At 34.9% G+C, this 22,420-nt stretch overlaps 1 protein-coding gene across 4 annotated transcripts; it reads left to right on the top strand.

Moving 5' to 3' along the window:
• Positions 1–7,033: 7,033 nt before the first annotated feature.
• On the top strand, positions 7,034–22,154 carry LOC114308119 (golgin candidate 4). 4 transcript variants are annotated; one of them, XM_028253609.2, is made up of 15 exons: positions 7,034–7,477; positions 9,199–9,297; positions 10,464–10,592; positions 12,562–12,693; positions 12,955–13,096; positions 13,182–13,246; positions 15,339–15,506; positions 15,670–15,747; positions 16,540–16,686; positions 17,448–17,744; positions 17,852–17,917; positions 18,339–18,541; positions 20,470–20,524; positions 20,977–21,159; positions 21,504–22,154. In XM_028253609.2, the coding sequence occupies exons 1-15, from the start codon at positions 7,274–7,276 to the stop codon at positions 21,822–21,824; spliced, it is 2,289 nt and encodes a 762-aa protein (XP_028109410.2). In that variant the 5' UTR covers positions 7,034–7,273; the 3' UTR covers positions 21,825–22,154. The 4 variants fall into 4 exon arrangements, with proteins under 4 accessions (XP_028109410.2, XP_028109409.2, XP_082773210.1 ...); XM_028253608.2 differs by having other exon boundaries at positions 7,044–7,477; positions 15,670–15,772; positions 16,526–16,686; XM_082917084.1 differs by lacking the exon at positions 12,562–12,693 and having other exon boundaries at positions 7,081–7,477.
• The last annotated feature ends 266 nt before the right edge of the window (positions 22,155–22,420 follow it).

Below are 22,420 nucleotides of genomic sequence, written 5' to 3'. Positions count from 1 at the left end.
TTATGGCATGGAGGCGGTCATACCCCTGGAAGTTGGCATGCCCACCCTAAGAAGCGAGAGTTTCGAGCCCGAACTGAATGCCGAAGCTATTGCCTTGGAATTGGACCTCGTGGAAGAGCGTCGGGAAAAGGCCCTCATCCATGTGGCCGCCTACCAACAAGAGCTCTCCAAGAAATACAACAAGACGGTGCACCCCAGACCATTCAAGGTTGGTGATTGGGTTTTGAGGAAGATTATGGGCAACACCCTGGTGCCAAGAGAAGGCAAACTAGGGGCAAATTGGGAAGGACCCTACAAGATCACCGGTCTGGCGGGCAAGGGGGCTTACCACTTGGAGGATTTAGAGGGAAGAGCAATACCCCGGCCATGGAATGCGGCCAACTTGAAACTGTATTATTTTTAAAGCTTTTGCTTTCTTTTCTTGTGCAAAGAAATTTTTTGGCTTACACTACAGCATGTAATTCTTTCTGTCAATTTATAGAAGTAATTTTGCTTTAGCACTTGGACTGTTGTTTTAATGTTAAGGACCGAGATGATTTACTCCGGTTGGAAGAGTTGGTGTTTTGTCCAACTTCGGATTCCCAACCGAGATGATTTACTCCGGTTGGAAGAGTTGGTGTTTTGTCCAACTTTGGATTCCCAACCGAGATGATTTACTCCGGTTGGAAGAGTTGGTGTTTTGTCCAACTTCGGATTCCCAACCGAGATGATTTACTCCGGTTGGAAGAGTTGGTGTTTTGTCCAACTTCGGATTCCCAACTGAGATGATTTACTCCGGTTAGAAGAGTTAACGTTTTGTCCAACTTCGGATTCCCAACCGAGATGATTTACTCCGGTTGGAAGAGTTGGTGTTTTGTCCAACTTTGGATTCCCAACCGAGATGATTTACTCCGGTTGGAAGAGTTAATGTTTTGTCCAACTTCGGATTCCCAACTGAGATGATCTAATCCGGTTGGAAGTGTTGATGATTTGTTCAAACTTTGTTATTACCAACCGAGATGGTCATTTCGGTTTATGAGCAGAATCTCAAGGGAAGTGCTTAGAGAGTCAAAAAGAACGGGATTCAACTCTAGGAAAACTTGGTGGTGGAGGGAAGAGATTCAAGCAATAGTTAAGACAAAAAAAAAAAATAGTGCTTTAAAAAGTGGCAGAAGGATAAAACTAAGGAAAACCTTAAGAGCTATAGATTAGCCGATAATGAGGTCAAGAAAGTAGTGAGAGAAGCTAAGTTGAAAGCTTATAATGACCTATACACTAGATTAGATAGTAAGGAGGGAGAGAAGAGGGTATATAAACTTGCTAAAATACGGGAGAGGAAAACAAGATATTTTAGTCAAGTTAAGTGCATCAAAAGTGAGGATTTTAAGGTATTGGTGAAGGATGAATAGATTAAGGAGATATGAAAAAACTATTTTGAGAAACTATTAAATGAGAAACATGGAGATACGTTAATAGTGGAATAAATAGCTAGTAATACGATAAACCAAAACTATAGATTCTATCGCAAAATTAATAACTTTGAAGTGGAGATTGCATTTAAGAAAATGAAATCAAATAAAGGTTTAGGACCCGATGATATCCTTATTGAAGCTTGGAAGTATTTGGGTAAAAAGGGGATTGCTTAGTTGACTAGGTTGTTTAACAAAATTTTGTTAACTATGAACATACCATATGTATGGAGGAAGAGTATTTTAGTGTCAATCTATAAGAATAAAGAAGATGTCCAGAATTGCAACAACTATAGAGGAATCAAGCTAATGTGTCATCTAATGAAAGTGTGGGAGATGGTGATGGCTGATTGCAAGATATAATAAAGGTGTCAGAGAATCAATTTGGGTTTATACCTGGCAAGTCAACAATGGAAGCGATTTATCTTTGAGGAGAGTAATAAAAAAGTATAGAGAAAAGAAAAGAGACATTCATATGGTGTTTATCGACCTTGAGAAAGCATATGATAAAGTGCCTCGGGATATAATATGGTGGGTATTAGAGAAAAATGGATGACAAAAGGTTACATTTATGTGATTAGGGACATGTATGAAGGGGGTGGTGACTACTATTAGATCACCTGTTGGAGAGACAAATGAATTTCATATCATTGTAGAGTTATACCAAGGATCTATCTTAAATCCTTATCTTTTTGTGTTTAGTTATTAATGAATTGACGAGAAATATTCAGGATGATGTGCCATGATGTATGCTTTTTGCAGATGATATCGTGCCAATGGATGAGACTAGAGATGGAGTTAACACAAAGTTGGAGATTTAAAGAAAAACACTTGAATCTAAAGGATTCTGGATAAGCAAAACTAAGACAAAGTACATGGATTGTAAATTTAGTAGCAATAACAATGAAAGCAGAGGAGAAGTAAAAATTGAGAACTAAGAACTGCCTAAGAGTGAATATTTTCGTTATTTAGGATCGATTATTATAATAGCGGGGGAGATTGATGCAGATGTGACCCATAGGATTAAGGCACGGATGGAATAAGTGGAGAAGTGCGTATGGGGTACTGTGCGATAAATAAATACCTACTAAACTAAAAAGTAAGTTTTATATAATGGCTATTAGACCAACGATGTTGTATGGGACGGAGTGTTGAGCAACCAAGAAGCAACATATAGATAAGATGAGTGCGGTTGAGATAAGGATACTAAGGTAGATGTGTGGCAAGACTGGACAAGACAGAATTATGAATGAGTGTATTCGAAAATGGATAAGAGTAGCACCGATAGAAGATAAGTTGAGAGATAATCGATTGAGATCGTTTGGTCATATTCAACGGAGACCAACGTAGGTAGTAATCAAGAGATGTGATGTAGTGACGGTAGATGGTAATGTTAGGGGACCGGGTAGGCTTAGATTAATGTTAGCTAGCATTGTAAATAGAGATATGGATCTACTTAATTTGACTAATGAAATAGCCTTTGATAGAGCCGCGTGGAGAAGAAAGATTCATGTAGCCGACCCCATTTGATGGGATTTAAGGCTTGGTTTGGTTTGGTTTGGTTTGGTTATTGATAGGTAAGACTTAGAAGTAAATAAAGGATTATTTTAAATGATCTAAATAAGTGTGTTTTTTGATTTTTTTAGAAAAAAATGTATAGAAAAACTGTCACGACCCAAACCCGCCCCTATGGGTTTAGCACCGTAACCGGCCAGTAATCCGAGATTATCGAAGGCCTGCTTAACAGTAATACAGAGTACAGGGGCTGGCAGAAGCCAAAACAGTAATTAAAAGATGTCCAATGAGCTGTGATAGTCTGTATGCAAAAAGACTTTTCATATATATATATATATATAAACAATACCAAAACAGTATGTACAATATATACAATCAATCATTCGGGACAGGGACTTAATCCCTATTAGAACAGTACATTACAATATCACTCAGTCTATACAGTAATTACAAAACAGATACAAAAAGGGGAAAACTAAAACACCTCAAAAGCCCTAGCTTGAAGGACTTGGAACCTCGTAGTGAGGCACGTTGGTTGGCTTGACAAAACTGGAGTTTACCCTGACGCTTCTAGCAACGGTCCGGTGCCTGTACACCTACATATATATATGAGCAGTGAGCTAAAGCTCAGTGAATAACATAATGTGTAAAGAGATTAAAAATGAATGTCCTTACAGTAACGAAAACAGTTCATTGAATCAGTATATCAGTTATAACAGTCATATGTGGTACATCCATTAGCAGAACAGTACAGTAAACGGTAGGTCTTAAAAGACCGAACAGTCAATGATGGCCATCTTAACAGTAAATAGAAGTTCCAAGATAGGAACTGATAGAGATTTCTGTAACAGTAGCAGTAACAGTAACAGTAGTTGCTAAGGATGCCACATTACAGTTAAGAATAGAGGACAAACATTCATTCAGTTAACAGTAAACAGTTCAGAAAACAGTTCAGTTGATCATTCAGAAAATATTCATTTTTGAACATATTTTACAACATTGTTACTCACAGAGTTCTGGGCGATAAGCAGCTAGAGCGCGTCTCCGAAAGCCAACCCTACACAGTTACAGAGTGAACACACACTAAGCTACACAGTTGGGAAAATAATAACTTAATTCCTATCTTGGCTCGGTGTGGTTCTACATCAATATCCTCATTAAGATGCCTTAAACTAGGCCTAGGAATGCCTAGGATGGAATGAGGATGCAAAGATGCACTTTAAAAACATTTAACAAATTTTCAAAAAATAGGGATCCTGTTCGAGCGTGGGTTTACCCGCTCGAGCGTACAGGCAAACAAAATACTCCGCTCGAGCGCGAGTTACCCCGCTCGAGCGGACTGTAAAACATGCCAAAAGTACTGGATGTGTGAAAATCACGCTCGATTGGGCGCTCGATACCCGCTCGAGCGTGTGACACAAGTCCTTGCTCGAGTGTCCAATACCCCGCTCGAGCAGACTGTAAAACAGTGTAAAGTGCTGGATGCATGAATTTCATGCTCGAGCGCCAGTCACTCCGCTCGAGCATGAGTCCAAAATCTGGAATTTCCAAATTTGAACCTCAAGCTCAAAAACAAGTTTCAATGTACCAAATTCGATCCTTTTGGGCTAATTTTCTGGAAAACACTTCAAAACTCATAATATAACATGTTTCAAAGATCAATTTAAGAAATCAAAGCCCAGAGGTAGTTCAATTAAACACAATTTTGAACCAAATTTCAAGAACATAGCTTTAATGTGACATGCAAGTATTTAACCAAGATCAAAGCTTCAATTACATGCTCTAATGAGCCAATTTCCTCAAAAACAAGATGAATTCATGGTCCATTGCAAAAATATGAACATTTATGTGGAATTTCATGAACATTAACTTCAAAACTCAAGAATGGCAACATACATGCATGGATTAAGCTCTTAATTCAACATATGAAGCTAATTCATGTCTTTGATCTCTAGACTTCCATGCCATGCAACAAAATGACTTGAATTCATGAACAAGAAGATATAAACTCTACCTTATGTCTCCAATTATAAGACTAGAAGCTCAAGTAGGCAATCTCTTCTATGATTCTTCAAATTCCAAGCTAAAACTCTCAAGAACAACTCAATTCTCTCACACTCTCTCTCTTAGTCGGTTGAGGGCTCAAGAATGGCTGAACAAATGTTTTGTTTGGATGTAATAAGGCTTCAATATGTGTTGCCTAAGTGGTCCACTAACATGGCATTATGGTAAATACTTGGACTTTTGTGTTTCAATGCTATTTAATCTAATTTAATCATACCGAATCACATTTCAAGTAAATATACCATAAAATCCCATAAATTCTAATTAGTACATAACACTAATCAATTTCTGGTTCGGCCGCCGATAAGGCCTTCAATTTGTAGTTTAAAACATAAAACATGAACAGATAATTTGACAGTCGAACAGATAGAAATGCACTTAAACAGATACAGACAATCAATCAATTTAGTAATTCAGTCAGTCAATTAGTTAACATGCCTAATCAAAGATTAGCACTAATCAGTAGTGAGGGTTATCACAAAAACAAAGAAATTATGTGATTAAAAAAAATATATATATATATATATATATATATATATATGTTATTTTAATTCATACTAAACAAGTTATATATAATCGGTCTAAAGATGGGAAAAATATGCAAGACTTTTTTGCGTAAAGTTTTAAAACCCGTCTAGTCCAATATCGATAAGTTAATTCGCGGTAAGGCTAAGCAAGAAACCCGTATAATTCATAATCTGATCCGGTCTAGTCTAATCCGATAGGTTTGGATTGGCCTTTTGAATCTGTAGTTCGGTTCCATATTAGAAATTTAATAATCTGTAGGCCACGAATCGGTTCCGGATTGAACCCTATGGTTCTGGATTGAAATCTAGAACCGATCTAGACTGTATACAAATAGTCTATATTTCTACTATAAACCCTCCCACATAATATCATTTTTTATTCCATATAAAAGCTAAACCCTTACCCTAATTTAACATATCACATGCCACTATCTCTCACACTCTCATCTCTCTCTCGATATTCTCTCCCTTTTCTCTCTCTCAGACTGAGGTCTCTTTTTATTCTTGTGATTTCATCTTAGATCAGATAGGTGGATTTCCATATCAGATCAAATCGGTAGCGACTTGGTCTCTTTCTCTAATTCTCTTTCGGTGAGCTCTTTCTCTCTCTCTCTCTCTCTTAGCAACACTCCATTTTTGTTTTTTTCTTTTCAGACTCAGTAACCCTCTCTTTTTCTCTCTCGGTGATCTCACTCTTTCTAACACGGTTACTTTTTTGTGGATTTCATACCAAATTGGTGATTCAATCTCAGATCGGAGATATTCAGTGAAGTCTACACTCTTAAATCAATTGTTCATATTATTGTTGATCTTTTCTTTAATAGATTCAGTAAATGTAAGTAAAAAGTTCCTACTAATCTTTTTCTTTGGTTTTTGAGAGATTAGAGGATAAGGACCCACATCTGAAACTGTAATTTAATCATGGACCTCCTATCACTCAAGATTGGGAAGATGTTTGTGTTTTTACACAATTTTTGCAAAAGTTTTACGATGCAACTGTTCGCTTGTCTGATTCTTTGTATGTCACTTCCAAAAGTTTCATGGAGTTTTGTTACTTTTGCTTGTCTAAAACTAATTTTCTTATTAATTTTGTTTGATGTTATGTTTAGTTTTAATACAAATGAGAACTTTGCTTTGTGTAATGTGTATCAAATTTTATTGCTTTTGTTTGTTACCTTTGTTTATTGCTTTTGTTTGATACTATGTTTATAATTTTATAAAATTAAAATGTTATATTTTTTGTTATTTATTTATATAAATCCATGATCCTAAATCAATTTAATCCGTATTTAAATGGATTGATTCGAATTGATTCAACAATTTAAACGAATTAAATTGATTTCGATTTTTTAAGAATCATAAATAACAAATTGATTCAAATTTTATCCCACTCCAAATTAATACGGACTATGCTCAACCCTAGTCCCGGCCGTATTTGGACTTCAGATTAACAGCCTGGCCCGTTTAATGTGGATCCTAAATTGGATTCGGGTATTAAACGGCCCACACTAGCTCTCTGCCCGAGTAGTAAATAAGAAAAACGAAAGCGTAACCCCCCTTCTTTCATATTTGGATCTACCTCATTACAAAAACAACAACAAAATCGATTTCGACTGTGAATAATCGATACACTCGTCTCTTTTTCCTCTGCTGAATTTGCCGACGATCTCCTCTGCTAGATTTGGATTCAAATCTGTTGTTAGTTTGGCTAGGGATCGAATGATGTGGAGTACAATCGCTAATTTGAAAGAAAACCTCAACAAAATCGCACTCGATGTTCACGACGACGATGACGATGATGAACAAGGGATTGAGATCTACAATTCACCCGATCGAACCCGACTCTCTCGCAATTTCTCGCATTCCAGTCCCGCTTCTCGATCTCCCCTTGCCAATGGATTCGATTCCCATCACAATTCCGAGGTATGTGAATATATTTTTTAGGCGAGATCTTTGGATTTGTAGAATTTTGTGAATTTGTTACTGGAATTTGGTATTTAATTGAAAATTACTACACGTGGTATATCTCAGATATCATTTAGGGTTGGTGTAGATTTCACAGGTACTCCATTGTCTATTAATTTCTTCCTAAACTTAGATTATCTTGGTTTCTCTGTTATAGGTTATGATTCAATGTTTTTAGGGTAGATCTTTGGATCTGTAGAGTTGTGGTAATGAATTTGGTAATGGAATTCGGTATGCACTTGAAAAGTACTACACGTGAATCATATATCTCAGATATCATTTGTGTTTGTGAGTCCAGGTAAGGGTTTCCAGATCAGTTTCTGGTAAGGTTGTATACGGTTTAATCACTTAGCATTCTGCCATCTGGATTGCATGTTTTGGGGCGGAGTGTTTTAATGTCAAAATACAGGAGGTTGAAGAACGTCAGTGTTGAGCTTTCACGGGGCAGTTCGGGTGGAAAAAGAGAGGCGCACAAGCCATTCAGAAGAAATGCATAAATGGTTTAAGGAATTATGAAGAAATGCAGTTTTTAGTCAAATTAATTTTATGAAAAAAAAAAGAATTATAATACAACACTTATAATCACTTATAATCAAGGCTTCGATTCAGATTAGTGATTGCATCACAATCTCTTGTAATTTAAGCTATAACCAGAGCCCTATTTGTGGCAGTTTACATTGTGGATGCCAAAATACCATTCTTGACAAAGCTCATGAGCAGCAGGAATATATCTTATAGATTTATGCCAGGCAAATATGTCATGTACATTCCTTGGTATTTTGCTTGATAGGATTTACTAGTCTGTTGCTGCAACTTGAGCATGTTTAGTCACGTTGTAAGTCAGCTCAGTCCCAACCTGAGGCATAACTACCTTTTATCTGAATCCTGATTGAACACGGCCATCAATCTGCGATTTTCAACCCAAGCTGGACCCAGTTATAATGGACTTGATTAGGTTCAGGCTGCTTAAATTTGGTTTCATAGATGGAGTGATTCACTCTATTATTTTTCTAAGCTTGAATATGATCAGGAAGATGAACAAAAGATGAAAACATCAAACTATTACAAGTTGCATTGAACCTTTTTGTGTTAGATACATGCTAGTGTGTTGTGAAACACTGATTTAGGGTTAGGTTTATTGGCTAGTACTTTGGCTGTTGTTATGCAAGACGAAGCCAAAACATACATTTGGGTGTATTTTTCATCCCTCTACATAATTTATTAAAGAGAGGGAGGAGGGAGTGGTAACTATTGTTAAAACTTGAGACTATGATAAATGGGGGATATTTAAATGGAAGAAGAGCTGTGCAGTATGGATACTTGAGTTAATGTTACAACCTTATAATCAACAATTCAAATGGCTCAAAAGGTCAACCAACATATTTTAACTTATAATACAGTAGTATAATATTTCATGGTCAGGCTTGGGCTGCCAAGGCCTTAGTGCATGCCCAATCCAGATTAATGTTTTGTTGAGATTTATCTATGCAAGTCTTCCTGTTCAAATGAAGCTGCTCATGCCCTCCACAATTTTCAGTCCAGGTTAAACCCAACTGAGTTATACTTCTTGAATTCACGAGTCATAAGCTAGTTTCTTGTGAATGCTAGTATAAATTATTATCTGATGGAGTTCTTTTTGGTGAATGATATGCAATTTCTTATTTCCGCGGTGGTTGCAGATTGAGCAATACAAAGCACAAATCAAGAGGCTTCAGGAATCTGAGGCAGAAATTAAGGTGTTATCAGTTAATTATGCAGCTCTTTTGAAGGAAAAAGAGGTATTTGTTTGTTTGTTTTTTTATTTTTATTTTTTTAAAAAAAAATTTATTACAATGCTTTATATTTTATAGCTAGGGTTGGTTATTGAAGGTTTACATTTGGGACCAACATGGTTTGCTGTTTATGTCTGAGCTTGAAAGCTAGTAATATTTTTAGGTGTTAGGTTCAATATCAAAATATGTTTGACTTGGAAGATATTGTGTGGTCTTCTTTTGACAGAACGCAACACAACTGGGGTATATTTAAATTATTTATTGGATGTCTCATAGATAATGATTCTTTGTTTTATACTAAAATATTGTGAAATTCGTGACAATCGTCATTGTCCTCAACCAACCTTAATAGTTGGTACCATGACAAGTTGGACCTGTGGAGGAAAGGGGTGTATGACTGTGATCGCAGTCGAAGTGTTCAAAGTGTTGGTTGTACAGTCCTGTAGCACCTAGCCACCTAGCTGGTTCAGTCCTTTAAGTTGACCATTTAAAGCGGAGAATTGGGTTAACTTAGCTCAACAACCAGTTCAAAGCGGTGCATCATGTGCTCGTATCAAGCTGACTGGTAGACCTCTAATTGCTGAGCTTGGATAGTTCCTGTTTAGTTACGTTTGTACAGTGCAACCTGTGGTTAATGACCCACCCTCCTCTGTGGATGGAGTTTGATAGATGACGACTCTGGTGCATTGTGGGGAGTGGGGACTGCAGTGGACACTCACTGGCTTTATGTGAATCTTGCCATAGAAATTATGAAAACTCTATAATTCATGGTTTCAGTTGTTGAACTATTACTATTTCTTTTCAAACTGTAGGTTACCAATTTGATATCAATTTTTTTGCAGAGAGTAATATGCTGAATATGACTGCAATATTCATATATATATTTTTTAATTATGGAACTCAGCTCCTATGAACTGCTTGAATAACTAAACCTGATTTGTTTACGTGGACTCAGAAAATTGTAAATTTTATCTCCTTAATATTTTTATGCACACTGGTTTGTTTCCACTATTTTTGAACCACTTGACGAATTGTTATACCCAACTGATCTGCTTGTAATGGTTGTTTTTATATTATTTGAGAATGATTTGCATGCTTTCTAGAGACCATTATCCTTATTATGTTGTTTTGAAGAATGACATTTTTTTTCTTTAAAAAATTTCATGTGACAGGATTGGATTTCAAGATTGAAAGAAGAAAATGGCTTGTTGAAGCAAAATCTGGATGCAACAAATGCTACCCTAAATGCATCTAGAAATGAGAGTTTGAAGACATCGACAAATAGCCTTAACGGGCTCAAGGTATCACTTGAATTTTGAAGTTATTTTACTTTGGAGGAGTTGTTACATTTAAAGAGTTCTAACTCAAGAAAGACCTGTCCTGAATATTTGTGTTGGCTACATGAATGAATCATTTGAAGAGTTCTCATTTGGATTCTTCTTGTTAAGTTTTGGGCTATTTAAGCCTGCCATGGCATTGCCTTTCTCCAACTTTTAAATTTTAATGGAATATGCCTGGTGTCAATTTTGCGAGTGACAGGAACACAATTGCCTTTGGTGGTATGTGCTGTAATTGTCCTGTGTATCTTATGAAACAAATCACATGTAGCAGCACTACATGGTTTTTTTGTACTTCCCATTTTCAGGTCTCACTGCCATATTGTTTGATTGGTCATATAGGTCTCAGTTTCAGTGTTTAGAAATGATTACATAAAATGAGTCACCTAAGATCTAAGAAGCACGTATATAGACATGGGGCGCGAATATGATATAATACAGGAAAGCTGACACCGCAATTTTTTAAAAACTAGAACAAGACATGGCAGGATACTATGACAAATATATATTTTTATAATTTTTATATATACATAAAATAATACCACATTATTTATTTTTATAGTACACATATATTTATATACTGTTATATCAAAATAGTAATAAATCATTTTTTACATTTCATATTTTTGAAAAGTGTGAGCTAAAAGTCCTAATATCTATTTTGAAAAACTTTATTTCCAAACAAATTAGTAGTTTTTAGTTTTAGGCAATTAGTAGGCATAACTGTCCAATGTTTTGAAATTGTTTGACCCTCAGTTATTTTCTTCAAATTCATGCCAAGACTCGTGTGCAAGATGTAGACTTGTTTTCTGTAAGTGTCCAAAAGTCTATGGTTATAAATAAAATTTAAAACAAGACAACACGTTTCGATGGGTGTCCGACACATGTTGGGGTGTGTCCAAAGAGTGTTGGTTTCTGATACATGTCCATCATCTTCTTAAAAATATCCATACTTAGCCTTAGATGCTAATTGTAAAAGATGAAAATCCACCTTCTTAAGAGACTCAGTGTTCAGAGAGCTAGCTACCCTTGCCCTCAAAGGCCATGGGGTAGGTGTTCTGTGGAGGGCGAGGGGGTAATTGAACCCTCTCATTATCTTATCTTTGATACATCTTCAAAGGCAACTAAAGCCTGATAATGATAATTTACTTAAGTCGAAATAGGATGGCTTTCAGTCTACATAATCTTTTCTTAGAATTTATGTCACTCATAACTCATAAGAGACTTGGTTATTACTCCCCTGTTGCCCCCCAAGGGGATATAATAGGAAAGGTTATCCCTTACAAAATTCCTGTCTTCCTTGGCAGCACAGAAAGAAATAAAATCTATAAAATGTCTATATTTGCACCTGTTTGAGTCCCTTATGCATAAGCAAAGTGGCCATCTCAATTAGGTGTACAATCTTCCCATCATTAGCACAAGCCATATTCCAGATTCATTACAAGGCTTCTTCCTTTTATATTCTCTAAGTAGTTTGAAATTGTTTCAGGATCTGGATGAATGTACTAGATCATACTGCACAAGAATGGACATATGCTCTTGATCTTATTATTAGGACTTTTTTTTTTCTTTTTTTTTTTACTCCATTAGGTTTACCAATTACAGACCCAATTTCCATGCTTGTGATAAGTTGAAACGATTTAACTTCGGCATCTAGATATCATCTTATATACATATATATAACATATAATGCTGTGAACAATTGTTTCTTTACTTGGAAGCTGTGGAATTTTTGTCCCAGATAATTAACGAGCTGAATAATTTTATTGTTATTATTGCTGCTATTAAGATTGTGCTGCACTAGAGTAGGAATATAATTCTATTTGTTTGATATCTTTTTTCTGTTCATAAACATTTAAACTTTATAAGAGGAGCCTTGTAAGTGTTCATATTTGAATTGGGCATTGGTTGATCTCATCTGGAATTTGTCCAGGGTAGTAGTGATCACTCACCCAATCGGCAGTACAAGGCCATTGTAAAAAATCGACCTATCGGCAACCAATCAAACAATGGCTTTGTCTCTAAACAGGATGGGTTAAGCAACGGTATTCAGGGCAATGAAAAGGTAATGAGGCTTTCTGTTCTGTTCTGCTCCACTCCAACAAGTATAAATGAATACCCTTCACCTATTTTGTGCTGAAGATTGGATCCTGATATTATAATTTTCAAATAGACTAAGTGGCTAGCTTGCTAAAGTTTTCAAGTTTGCAAAACATTTATGTGAAGTAAATGTTGTTTTGTTGCCTCTCCTGAAGTCAATTATTTGAATTTTTTTTGGGGGTCCATAACAAATGAAGCTGACAACAAATATATGAATGCCTTCTAGGAGGACCCTGCAGATTTGTTAGAACAGAAAAACAGGTCTCTGGCAGTGATTCAAGCAGATCTCGAGTCTCAAATTAAAAAATTAGGATTGGAACTTGAGAAAGAACGTGGCAAGTTAGCAAATATACACCTACAACTACAAGGTACTTCCCTTTCTTTTAATGTCCAATTGTAATATCTCATTTTCTCGTCTTATATTTCCCGACTGATCCTCTTTTTCATTCCTAGACGAACAGAAGTTGAATGGATCTTTTCAGGATGAATTGAACTTGTTAAAAGTGGACAAGGACAAAGTGAGTTCTGAATCAGGTTCCTTTCTATTAGAATTGATGGCTAGTCGGCCCGTTCTAACATTATTTATGTAAAATTGGTTATCAATTAATTCTCTTTTTTATTATTTTGTATTTGCAAAGGATTTCTCAAATTTTTATTTGTTGTCTATTCTAGTGAAACAATAACCTATGCTACATGGACTTTTCACAATAAATCAAATCTTTGTGTCTAACACCCGACACTGGGTCAAGGGTGTGGGATGTGCCCAATACTTTTATATATATGCATTTTACAACTATTATTTTATGTATATATTGTTGTATGATTGCTATAAAATGAGTAAAATACCTATTTGAGACTATATGTCACATATAACACCATAAATATAAAAATTTGATCCTTTTTTGCTGATCTGTATACCCTTAAATTTAAAGTTTGTTGGGTCTGATTTCTAGATATGCGGGTAACACCCATACCCTCGAGTCCATGTAACATAGACAATAAGATCATAATCTAACATAAACATCTCTGAGGTTAACCCTAAGTGTTTCATCATGTCAGGTTTGTTAACCAGACCATAAATGTTCCCTATTCTGTGTTGGCTGGAACATCTTCGGGGAGAGGTTCAGATCCTTGACAAGCCATTTCTTATTAGTAGACTTACTGGTGATTATAACCTATGTTACATGGACTCGTCACTTTGGGGCGAAGTACCCGTGTCGACACGACACGACACGGGTGCGGGTGTGAGATCTGTGTCGGATTCACCTCATCTCTCTCGGACACGGCATTTTACAGACAACAAAGAAATGGAAGAGGAGAAAGGAAGAAAACTTGGTCACTGGTCACTGTTGGCTTCGATCATCGATCACGATTAGGGCTCTCACTATTGATCACGATCGTCTTCGTCTAGGGCTTCGATCACTGTCGATCTCGACCTCGAGCTCGATCGTCTTCGTCTCTCTCTTCGTTTCTGCTTCTCTCTCTCTCTTCGTCTCGTCTCTGCTACTCTCTCTCTCTCGTCTCTGAATCTGTTCTCTCTCTTCGCCTCTGATTTAATGATCATATATATTGATCATATATATTGATCATATATAATATAATTTATATAATTTATCATATATATAATTTATATAATTTATCATATATAATAATAATTTTTATAAATTATTATTCAAGTATTACATTTACATTAATATATAATATATAGTATAAATTACATTAGTATAATAATATGTAATATTATTCATCTAAAAAAAATTATATAATACAATAGATATTATATAAATTATATAGATATTATATAATAATTATTGTATAACATATAAGATATTTATAAGATAATATATACTTATATATATTAATAAAAATAAATAAACACATATATGTAAAATAATTATTTGTTATTTATATAATATAACTCATCTTAATAACTATATTTAAAATATATATATATATATATATATATATATATATATATATATATATTTAACGTATCCCCGTACCCGTATCCAAATTTGGATACATATCCACGTATCCTTAATTTTTAATTTTGAAGTGTCCGACCCCTAGATACGCACCCACACCCGATCCTCGTACCCGCGTCCGTGTAACTTAGATTATAACATTCTGGTTTCTATTTCCTTGACAAGACAAATCAAAACTAGTAGTTTAACTGAAATGAGGATTATGGTGAAGGGATTAACTTAAATTCTTTTTGTTAACAAATAGGCCCTAGGTGTTGTCTACGTGGATTTTTTCACTTTGCTAGTGTCTGTAGCATATAGTACTGGAAATTTTGAACGTGCATTAATACAAAGTAGCGTGCATGAATACAAAGTAGCATGCATGACATGATTTATACTATACATCAACAAAGTTTGTGTAATATATTAATATTATTAAACATACCCAGGGATTGTAGAGTTCTATGAATTTAAAACAGTTCTTAGTAATGTGGCACTGGTTTGAATTTTTTCAATTTCTTTTTATATGTTTCAAAGTGTCTTTACTTGAGCATCTTTATTTCGGCATAGTTTTTAATTGGTTATTGCAATCTAACCTTTACTTTTGTTATCTCCCCCTCCCCCCTGGTGTTGCCCCTTCTTGCAGAGCACCATTGAGATGAAAAAAATTCGTGATGTATTGAATGAGAAAATATCAGAAGTAAGACGATTACAAATGGAATTGAATAGAAGGGACAACATAGAGGCAGATGACACTGCGGAGGGTTTGAAAAGAGTAATTGCAGCCTTAGAGAAAGAAAACAACAGTCTTAAGGTTAATACATATCTGTATTCATTTATTTTCTAGTGACTTCTGCACATTTCATCTCCTAAAGTTTTCCAGGCATCTCGTTAAATATTGGATTATAAAGCTCAAATTAACATTGTTAGCAATCTTGCTTCTTGAACCTATTTTAATGTTGTCTTATTTGTGGTAGATGGCGAAGGTTGAACTTGAAACTTCCTTGAAAGCAGCCAACGAGAATTCAAATAAGCAGTCGACCAGTTTGAGTGAGGTGGTTTGCTACAGCTTTGGAAACTGTAGGGCAAAAAATGTTCTTTTTTTTTGGGCATATAAATGAATCGATGCATTTTGTGTACTATAAATGCAGTTGTTTAGTGGCTGATCGTGAATTTGTTTTGGGGTGTGGGGGCAAAATAAATTATTTTTATTCAGAAAAGTTTTTTTTATATATTCAAACACTTGACTGAGATCTATTAGGTCACAAGAAATTGTTTTTCACTTTTCATTTTCTAGCCTCCTTTTTTCGTTGTAAAAGTAGAAAATCATATTAATCATATGTCATCTTTTATATCTCAATTTATAGAGTTATGCTAAAACTTAAAAGTTGAATTCAATATTGCTAGAAACATCAAATTTATGTTTAAATGATTCAAGATTATTGGATTGAATATTACGTCATAAGATTTAGAGGATTTATAGCTTCAATATTCCCTTTTTTATTTACACAATGAGGCTTCTTCCTTTACATTTTCTTTATAATAAATCCCAAGTTATCACTAGTCCAAGGCAACATTTCATTTTGGGTATTATTTAAAATATGTAATTTCGTGATGTATGAAAAACACGATAATGCTCCATTAGGTACTAAATAATACATTGGAAGTTGTGGAGGTTGTAGGGATGACCTTTATTTTATACCCAAGTTCTTATAGGTGCCGCATGACATTTTCCAAAATTTCTACTGCATTTGTTTAGTTTTGCATTACAATAATGTTCAACAACATTGTAGTATGCAAATTGGTGGTTCATGCTTCTCATCATGCCAATAGTTGTTTCCGTGCAGAATGTCCAGTCATTGGGAAGTTTTCCTGGAAAAGAAGAGATGGAACTATCTCTGCAAAAACTGGAGAAAGATTTGAAGGAGACTGGCCAACAAAGGGACAAAGCATTACAAGAACTGAGCCGGCTTAAGAAGCATTTATTAGATAAGGTTGGACATCACAACTTCTCTACTGTTTACCATGTTCTGCTGTCTTGTGCTAAGCATGATCTTCTTTCTAACTTTTATTGTAAGGTTAACATGTCTGAATGGTTGACTATGACCCCTGTATTTGTGAAAAACTTGAAGAAAAGTAATATTATAAGAATAATGACAAAAAATGTATTTATAGTATCTGTTTCTCAAGTGGTAAGAGTCTTATTTATCAAATCTATGGTCTTGGATTCGAGCCCCATCCTCTTTATATAATTTTATAAAAACACCAAATATAAGGGTGTTTTGGAAAAATCCAAAATATGAGACATTTTGGGTCAACACCATAAGAAGCCTTCACATATGTAATAGTATAAGTTAGACTAGGGGAAGAAATTTCAAAGTATATATTTGACAAAGAACCTAACCAGGCTAAGGAATCATCATGATTTATTTCTTATAATTCAGAAGTTTTATTTAGTGTTTGGATGTAACTATATTTTATTTGTCTGGTTGTGCACTTCAAAGTTAATTTGATATATATATAGATTACAGCGTCATCAGAGTGTTGTGCCTTGCCTTTTCTTAGCATTTATGTATTTTTGAATTTGGGGTTCTGTTAGACTGGATCTTGAAAAATCAATTTTCTTGTTTCTGGCACCAGTATTGTAATAGATTCTAGGTGGATCCTGGATTCTTTCTGTCTCAAGTAAACTTTATTTTTTAAAATTTCTGCAGTCAAAATTGAAGATGGTTTCTCTTGCTGCAATATTGTCTAGGAAATTGAGGAATCAGAAAAGATGGATGAGGACAGCAAGATCATTGAAGAGCTTAAAGAAAAAAACGAGTATCAGAGACTACAAATACTACATTTGGAGAAAGCTCTGAAGCAGGCAATTGCAGGTCAAGAGGAGGTTAAGATGATCAACTACAATGAACTTCAAAAGTACAAGGAAATCATTGATGACCTAAATAGAAAATTGACAAGCTGTATGAGTACAATAGATGCCAAAAACGTTGAACTTCTAAATCTTCAAACTGCTTTAGGCTCATACTATGCTGAACTTGAAGCTAAGGTAAACATTATCTCTTCTTGTTTGCTTTAATAAACACAATAGGCAAGCTAGTCCCATCCAGTCTTCAAATTGTGGCTTTTATGTTGATTCCATTTATATGTGGTCAGGAACATTTGGAAGGAGATCTGGCACATGCAAGAGAAGAATCAGCTAAACTTGCTGAGCTTTTGAAGGTTCGGTACTTTTTTCACTTCTCAGTGTTATGGTTTCATTTTCTGTATTGCATTTGTTTTAGAATTATAACAAATTTATTTGTTCATTTTCATTTGTAATGGTGATCCAATGATGCATCAATATTAGTCCTTTTCATCATTTGATAGTGGAATTTACAATGGACCTGGTTGTGTGTATGTGCAATATAAATGTCACCAACATTTTTAGCCCATATATTTAAACAGGTTTTCACTTTATTTGAATGACATTTGTCTCTCTATAGGTTTTTTTTTATTATATGGTCTATTTGTTGATTAAGTTTTTGTTGTTAATCTGAGATTTTGTACTGAGCTTAAAAGCATGGAAGTATTTTTGGATAAATGTAAAGGTAATTTTCTTTCCCCAGTTTCTTGTGTATGAAAATGTCTTTGCTTTCACCAGGATGCACATCAAAAGGCAGAGATATCACGGAAGGAGAAGGAAGATATCTTGGAAAAGCTTTCACAATCTGAAAGGATACTAGCAGAAGGAAGAAACAGAGTAAATAAGCTCGAGGAAGACAATGCAAAACTACGTCGTGCTCTTGAGCAAAGTATGTCAAGACTTAATAGGATGTCAATGGACTCTGATTATTTTGTTGACAGGTTAGCCTTTATGTTCAAATTTGTTGTTATTGTGTGTTGGGAATTTTATTAGTTTGAAAGATAAAGATACCTTTTAGTTTGCATTATTTTCTGGGTACTAGATAGCTGGTTGCACATATTCACATGCATACACCTGTAGGCAAGCTCAAATTCAACTAATGAGTTTGCCACATCCAGCTCACTATCAGAAAATATTCATTAAAATAACTAATAATGATATCTTTATTTGTTTTTTCCCTTTCTACATCCAGTTTACTACGTGAAATATTCATTGAAAAAACAATTCATGGTATATTTATTTATTTTTTCCCTCGTTAAATTCTCTGCCTTTTGGATCTCTTTGCCATTCAAACTTTGATTTGAATGTTGCTGAGATTATTCAAACTTTTGGGTTTCACAATATGAAGCTGGAGTCACAAAGACGGATTAAATTCTCTCCTAATGATGCACAGAAACCGGACAGTAAAATTATCAAATCCCTAGACTATTTTCAATATATCACGCCCCATTATCACTGCCTCTTATACTGCCACCATGGTATTTGAATCTTAGTTGCAGGAATCGCGCAACTAGGTGGCGATTCTAAGTAAGAATCGCGATTCCGCGATTCCGCGAAAGAAACGTGTAAGAATCGCGTTTCTGTGGAGAGAGAAACGCGATTCAGTCCAAGATGTGATCGTAAAGGAGAGAGAGAGAGAAACCCTAACCTGATCGATCGTCTTCGTCTCTGAGGGCTTCGATCTTCGTCACTCTCTCGATCGTCTTCGTCTCTGCTTCTTTCCCTCTTCATCTCTGTTCGTCGTTCTCTGCTTCGTCTCTGTTCTCTGCTTCTCTCCCTCTTCGCGTTTGCTTCGTCTCTGTTGTCTTCACTCTCTCTCTTCGTCGTTCTCTTCACTCTCTCTCTTCGTCTCCATGTAGTAATGTTTGATCATATATATTATACATATAACATATAATATATATAATTTATCATATATATAATATATACATATTATATTATATATTATATAATATATATAATTTATCACATATATATATATATATATAATATATATAATAAATATAATTTATCATATATATATATGTAATAAAATTTATAAATTATAATTTTTACCATATATAATAAAATATTCAATTATTATTTCTTAAAATATGATATATAATAATAATTTTTGTAAATTATTATTTCTTAACTTTTTAATATATAATAAATAAAATAAATCATCCAATTATTTAAAAGAAATCTAATTAAACCATATATAATAAAAAAATTATAAAATAAATTATCTAATTTTTCTTTTTATTTATTTTAACATAATTTATTATTTCTTATTTATTATAATTTTTTATTTATAATATATAAGCGCTCCTAATTTACGACTCCTCTAAGTGGTCACGTTCCCCCGCTCCCGCTCCCGCCCCCGCTCCCGCTCCCGCTCCCGCTTCGTGCAACTAAGATTTGAATGATGGTCCTTATTTACTGTTTGAGTGAAGACACTGCATTTTATCAAAAATGCTTCACTTATCATGATTTATATCACATTTTTCTTACCATCTGATTAATATCCAACGGTGATGGATATGCCATATCAGATGGTAAACAAAATATGGTATAAAAACATGATAAGTGTAGCATTATTGCCCCTTTGTTGGTCTTCCATTGTTAAATCATCAGGTATAGAACTTGGCTTGCAAGCAACCACACTACTGCTAGCTTGCACCACTACCAGTTACAACCTTTGCCATCTGAATTGCTTTTTGTCCATTTTTAAAAGTTAGGTCCATGATTTTTCTTTATATGGTTCTTTGTTAGATATTGGGTACAACACTTAGTGGAATGTCAGTTTTTGTATATTTTGGTAGCTGCATACACTTGTCATATTATGGAAACTTCAAGTGGTATTGACAGATGTCTGACATTTTGGCAGGCGAATTGTGATAAAGTTGTTGGTGACCTACTTCCAAAGAAACCACAGCAAAGAGGTAATAATTTAATAATAGGATTTTCGATCTCTCAATATATGTATATAGCTATGTATGCATATTGGGGGGTGGAAAAAAAACCTGCCTCTCTTGTGCTCGAATGTAAAATAAAAAAATAAGGATTGGCCACACAAAAATGGGACCATTACCCTGTGTTGGCCTTTATAATTCGGGGCGTTCCGGGAGGGACTGGACTAGCTGCATTTTGTTTACATGAAGTATTAGTTCAATCAATTTCTGTAATACTCTGAAGTGATAGCAACTCTCTAATTTGGGGTGAATAAATCCATCTCATTCTAGTTTCTCTAGTATTGTCTACATTAATGTTTATGGGCACAGAAGATGCATATAATATTTTACTATTTTCGTCACCACTGCTTCCTCCATTCTTGTTAAAGTAGCTGCTCTCTTCAATGCTTATGGCACTGACTGACTTGGATTGGTGGTGCCAGGTTCTGGATCTTATGGTTCGCATGCTGGGATTCTCTGATGAAGATAAGCAGAGGATAGGTGTTGCTCAGCAAGGTGGTAAAGGTGTTGTTCGTGGCGTTCTGGGTCTACCAGGTCGGCTAGTTGGTGGCTTCTTGGGTGGTAGTTCGGCTGAAGGTAATCAAAATATGGCATCGGAAAACCAGGTATTGTTTCTTCTTAATGATTGTAATTCTTTTATATTTGTTTTTGTCCGACCAGATTACTGCCATTGTTTGGACTCTGCAATTGGAATAACAGCCGCCTATGCTCTAGTACATATCACATCATAAACTTTTCAGACTTGGAGTTTTTCCTTGTAATCTTGAACTCTTTTTAGGTATTAACCATAGAATTCTCTGTATTTGGAGGTTTGACAATTTTATGATGATCATTATTGTGATTATTTCCACTGTAACTTGTATATTTCTGGTATCTATTGTATTTTCTTCCAAATATTCTGTCTATTTAGCATAGAATGCAACTATATTCACGCTTGCTGTGTTTCCAGTCCTTTGCAGATCTTTGGGTCGATTTCCTTCTCAAAGAAACTGAAGAAAGAGAGAGGAGGGAATCCGCAGAAGCCAATGCATCGAAGGAGGATCAACAGAAAAGAAGTCCAAATGATATGGGGAGTGCTTCACCGGTGCCTGATCAGAGAACGAATGCCACCACTGCCGCTTTCTCCAATTTAAGCCCATCCCTGAACCAGAACAGAAGCCCCTTGCCCTCGCGTGGAAACATACTGCAGTCTGAACACTCTGATTCTGAGTTTTCAACAGTTCCTTTAACATCTTCAGAGCGTGCTTCTCAGTTTTCAAGAAGATATTGATAGTGTGTTGGATTTTGTAATTAAGTAGAAGGTATTTTTAATATTTTTTTTTTTTGTTGTGTTTGGTCAATTCTTTAATCCTTCTGTTAAAATGGGTGGGTAGCAAGTTATTGTTGCACCCATAACAAAATCATATCACCACACAAATGGGTAAATTATAGATTCATATTCTTCCACCTGTGGAGGACGTTAAGAGTTTACTTTGTACATGTCAAATTTGATTCTGGACATGAACTGAACTTTGGGTAAGGGAATTGCAAAGGGATCTCCAGATGTTTCTGTAGTATATAAAGAACACGTGTTTTTTATATATTTCATTGTTTGTGAAAATTACGCGACGTTTGTACTCAGATCTTTGGATTTAGAGAGAAATTTGTGAAGAGAACAAAATAATAGAAATGTAAATAAAATATCAGTTAAAATTCACATTTTCATTTCTTTCCATAAATCTATTCTCAAGTTCATGATGCAAGGGTGACATAATCAAATACATGGTCTCGAAAGGGAGAGTTTAGCAAGCCATTTTTTTTTTTTATGAAGAACCTAATATTAGAATTGAAAACAAGATAGCCACAATAGAATCATAAAGGTTGGCT

This window comes from Camellia sinensis, chromosome 2 (assembly GCF_055761805.1).
Source record: "Camellia sinensis isolate YWXY chromosome 2, ASM5576180v1, whole genome shotgun sequence".
Lineage (NCBI taxonomy): Eukaryota > Viridiplantae > Streptophyta > Magnoliopsida > Ericales > Theaceae > Camellia > Camellia sinensis.
The sequence above is the reverse complement of the archived record's forward strand: the minus strand, read 5'-3'. Positions and strand labels throughout refer to the sequence as shown.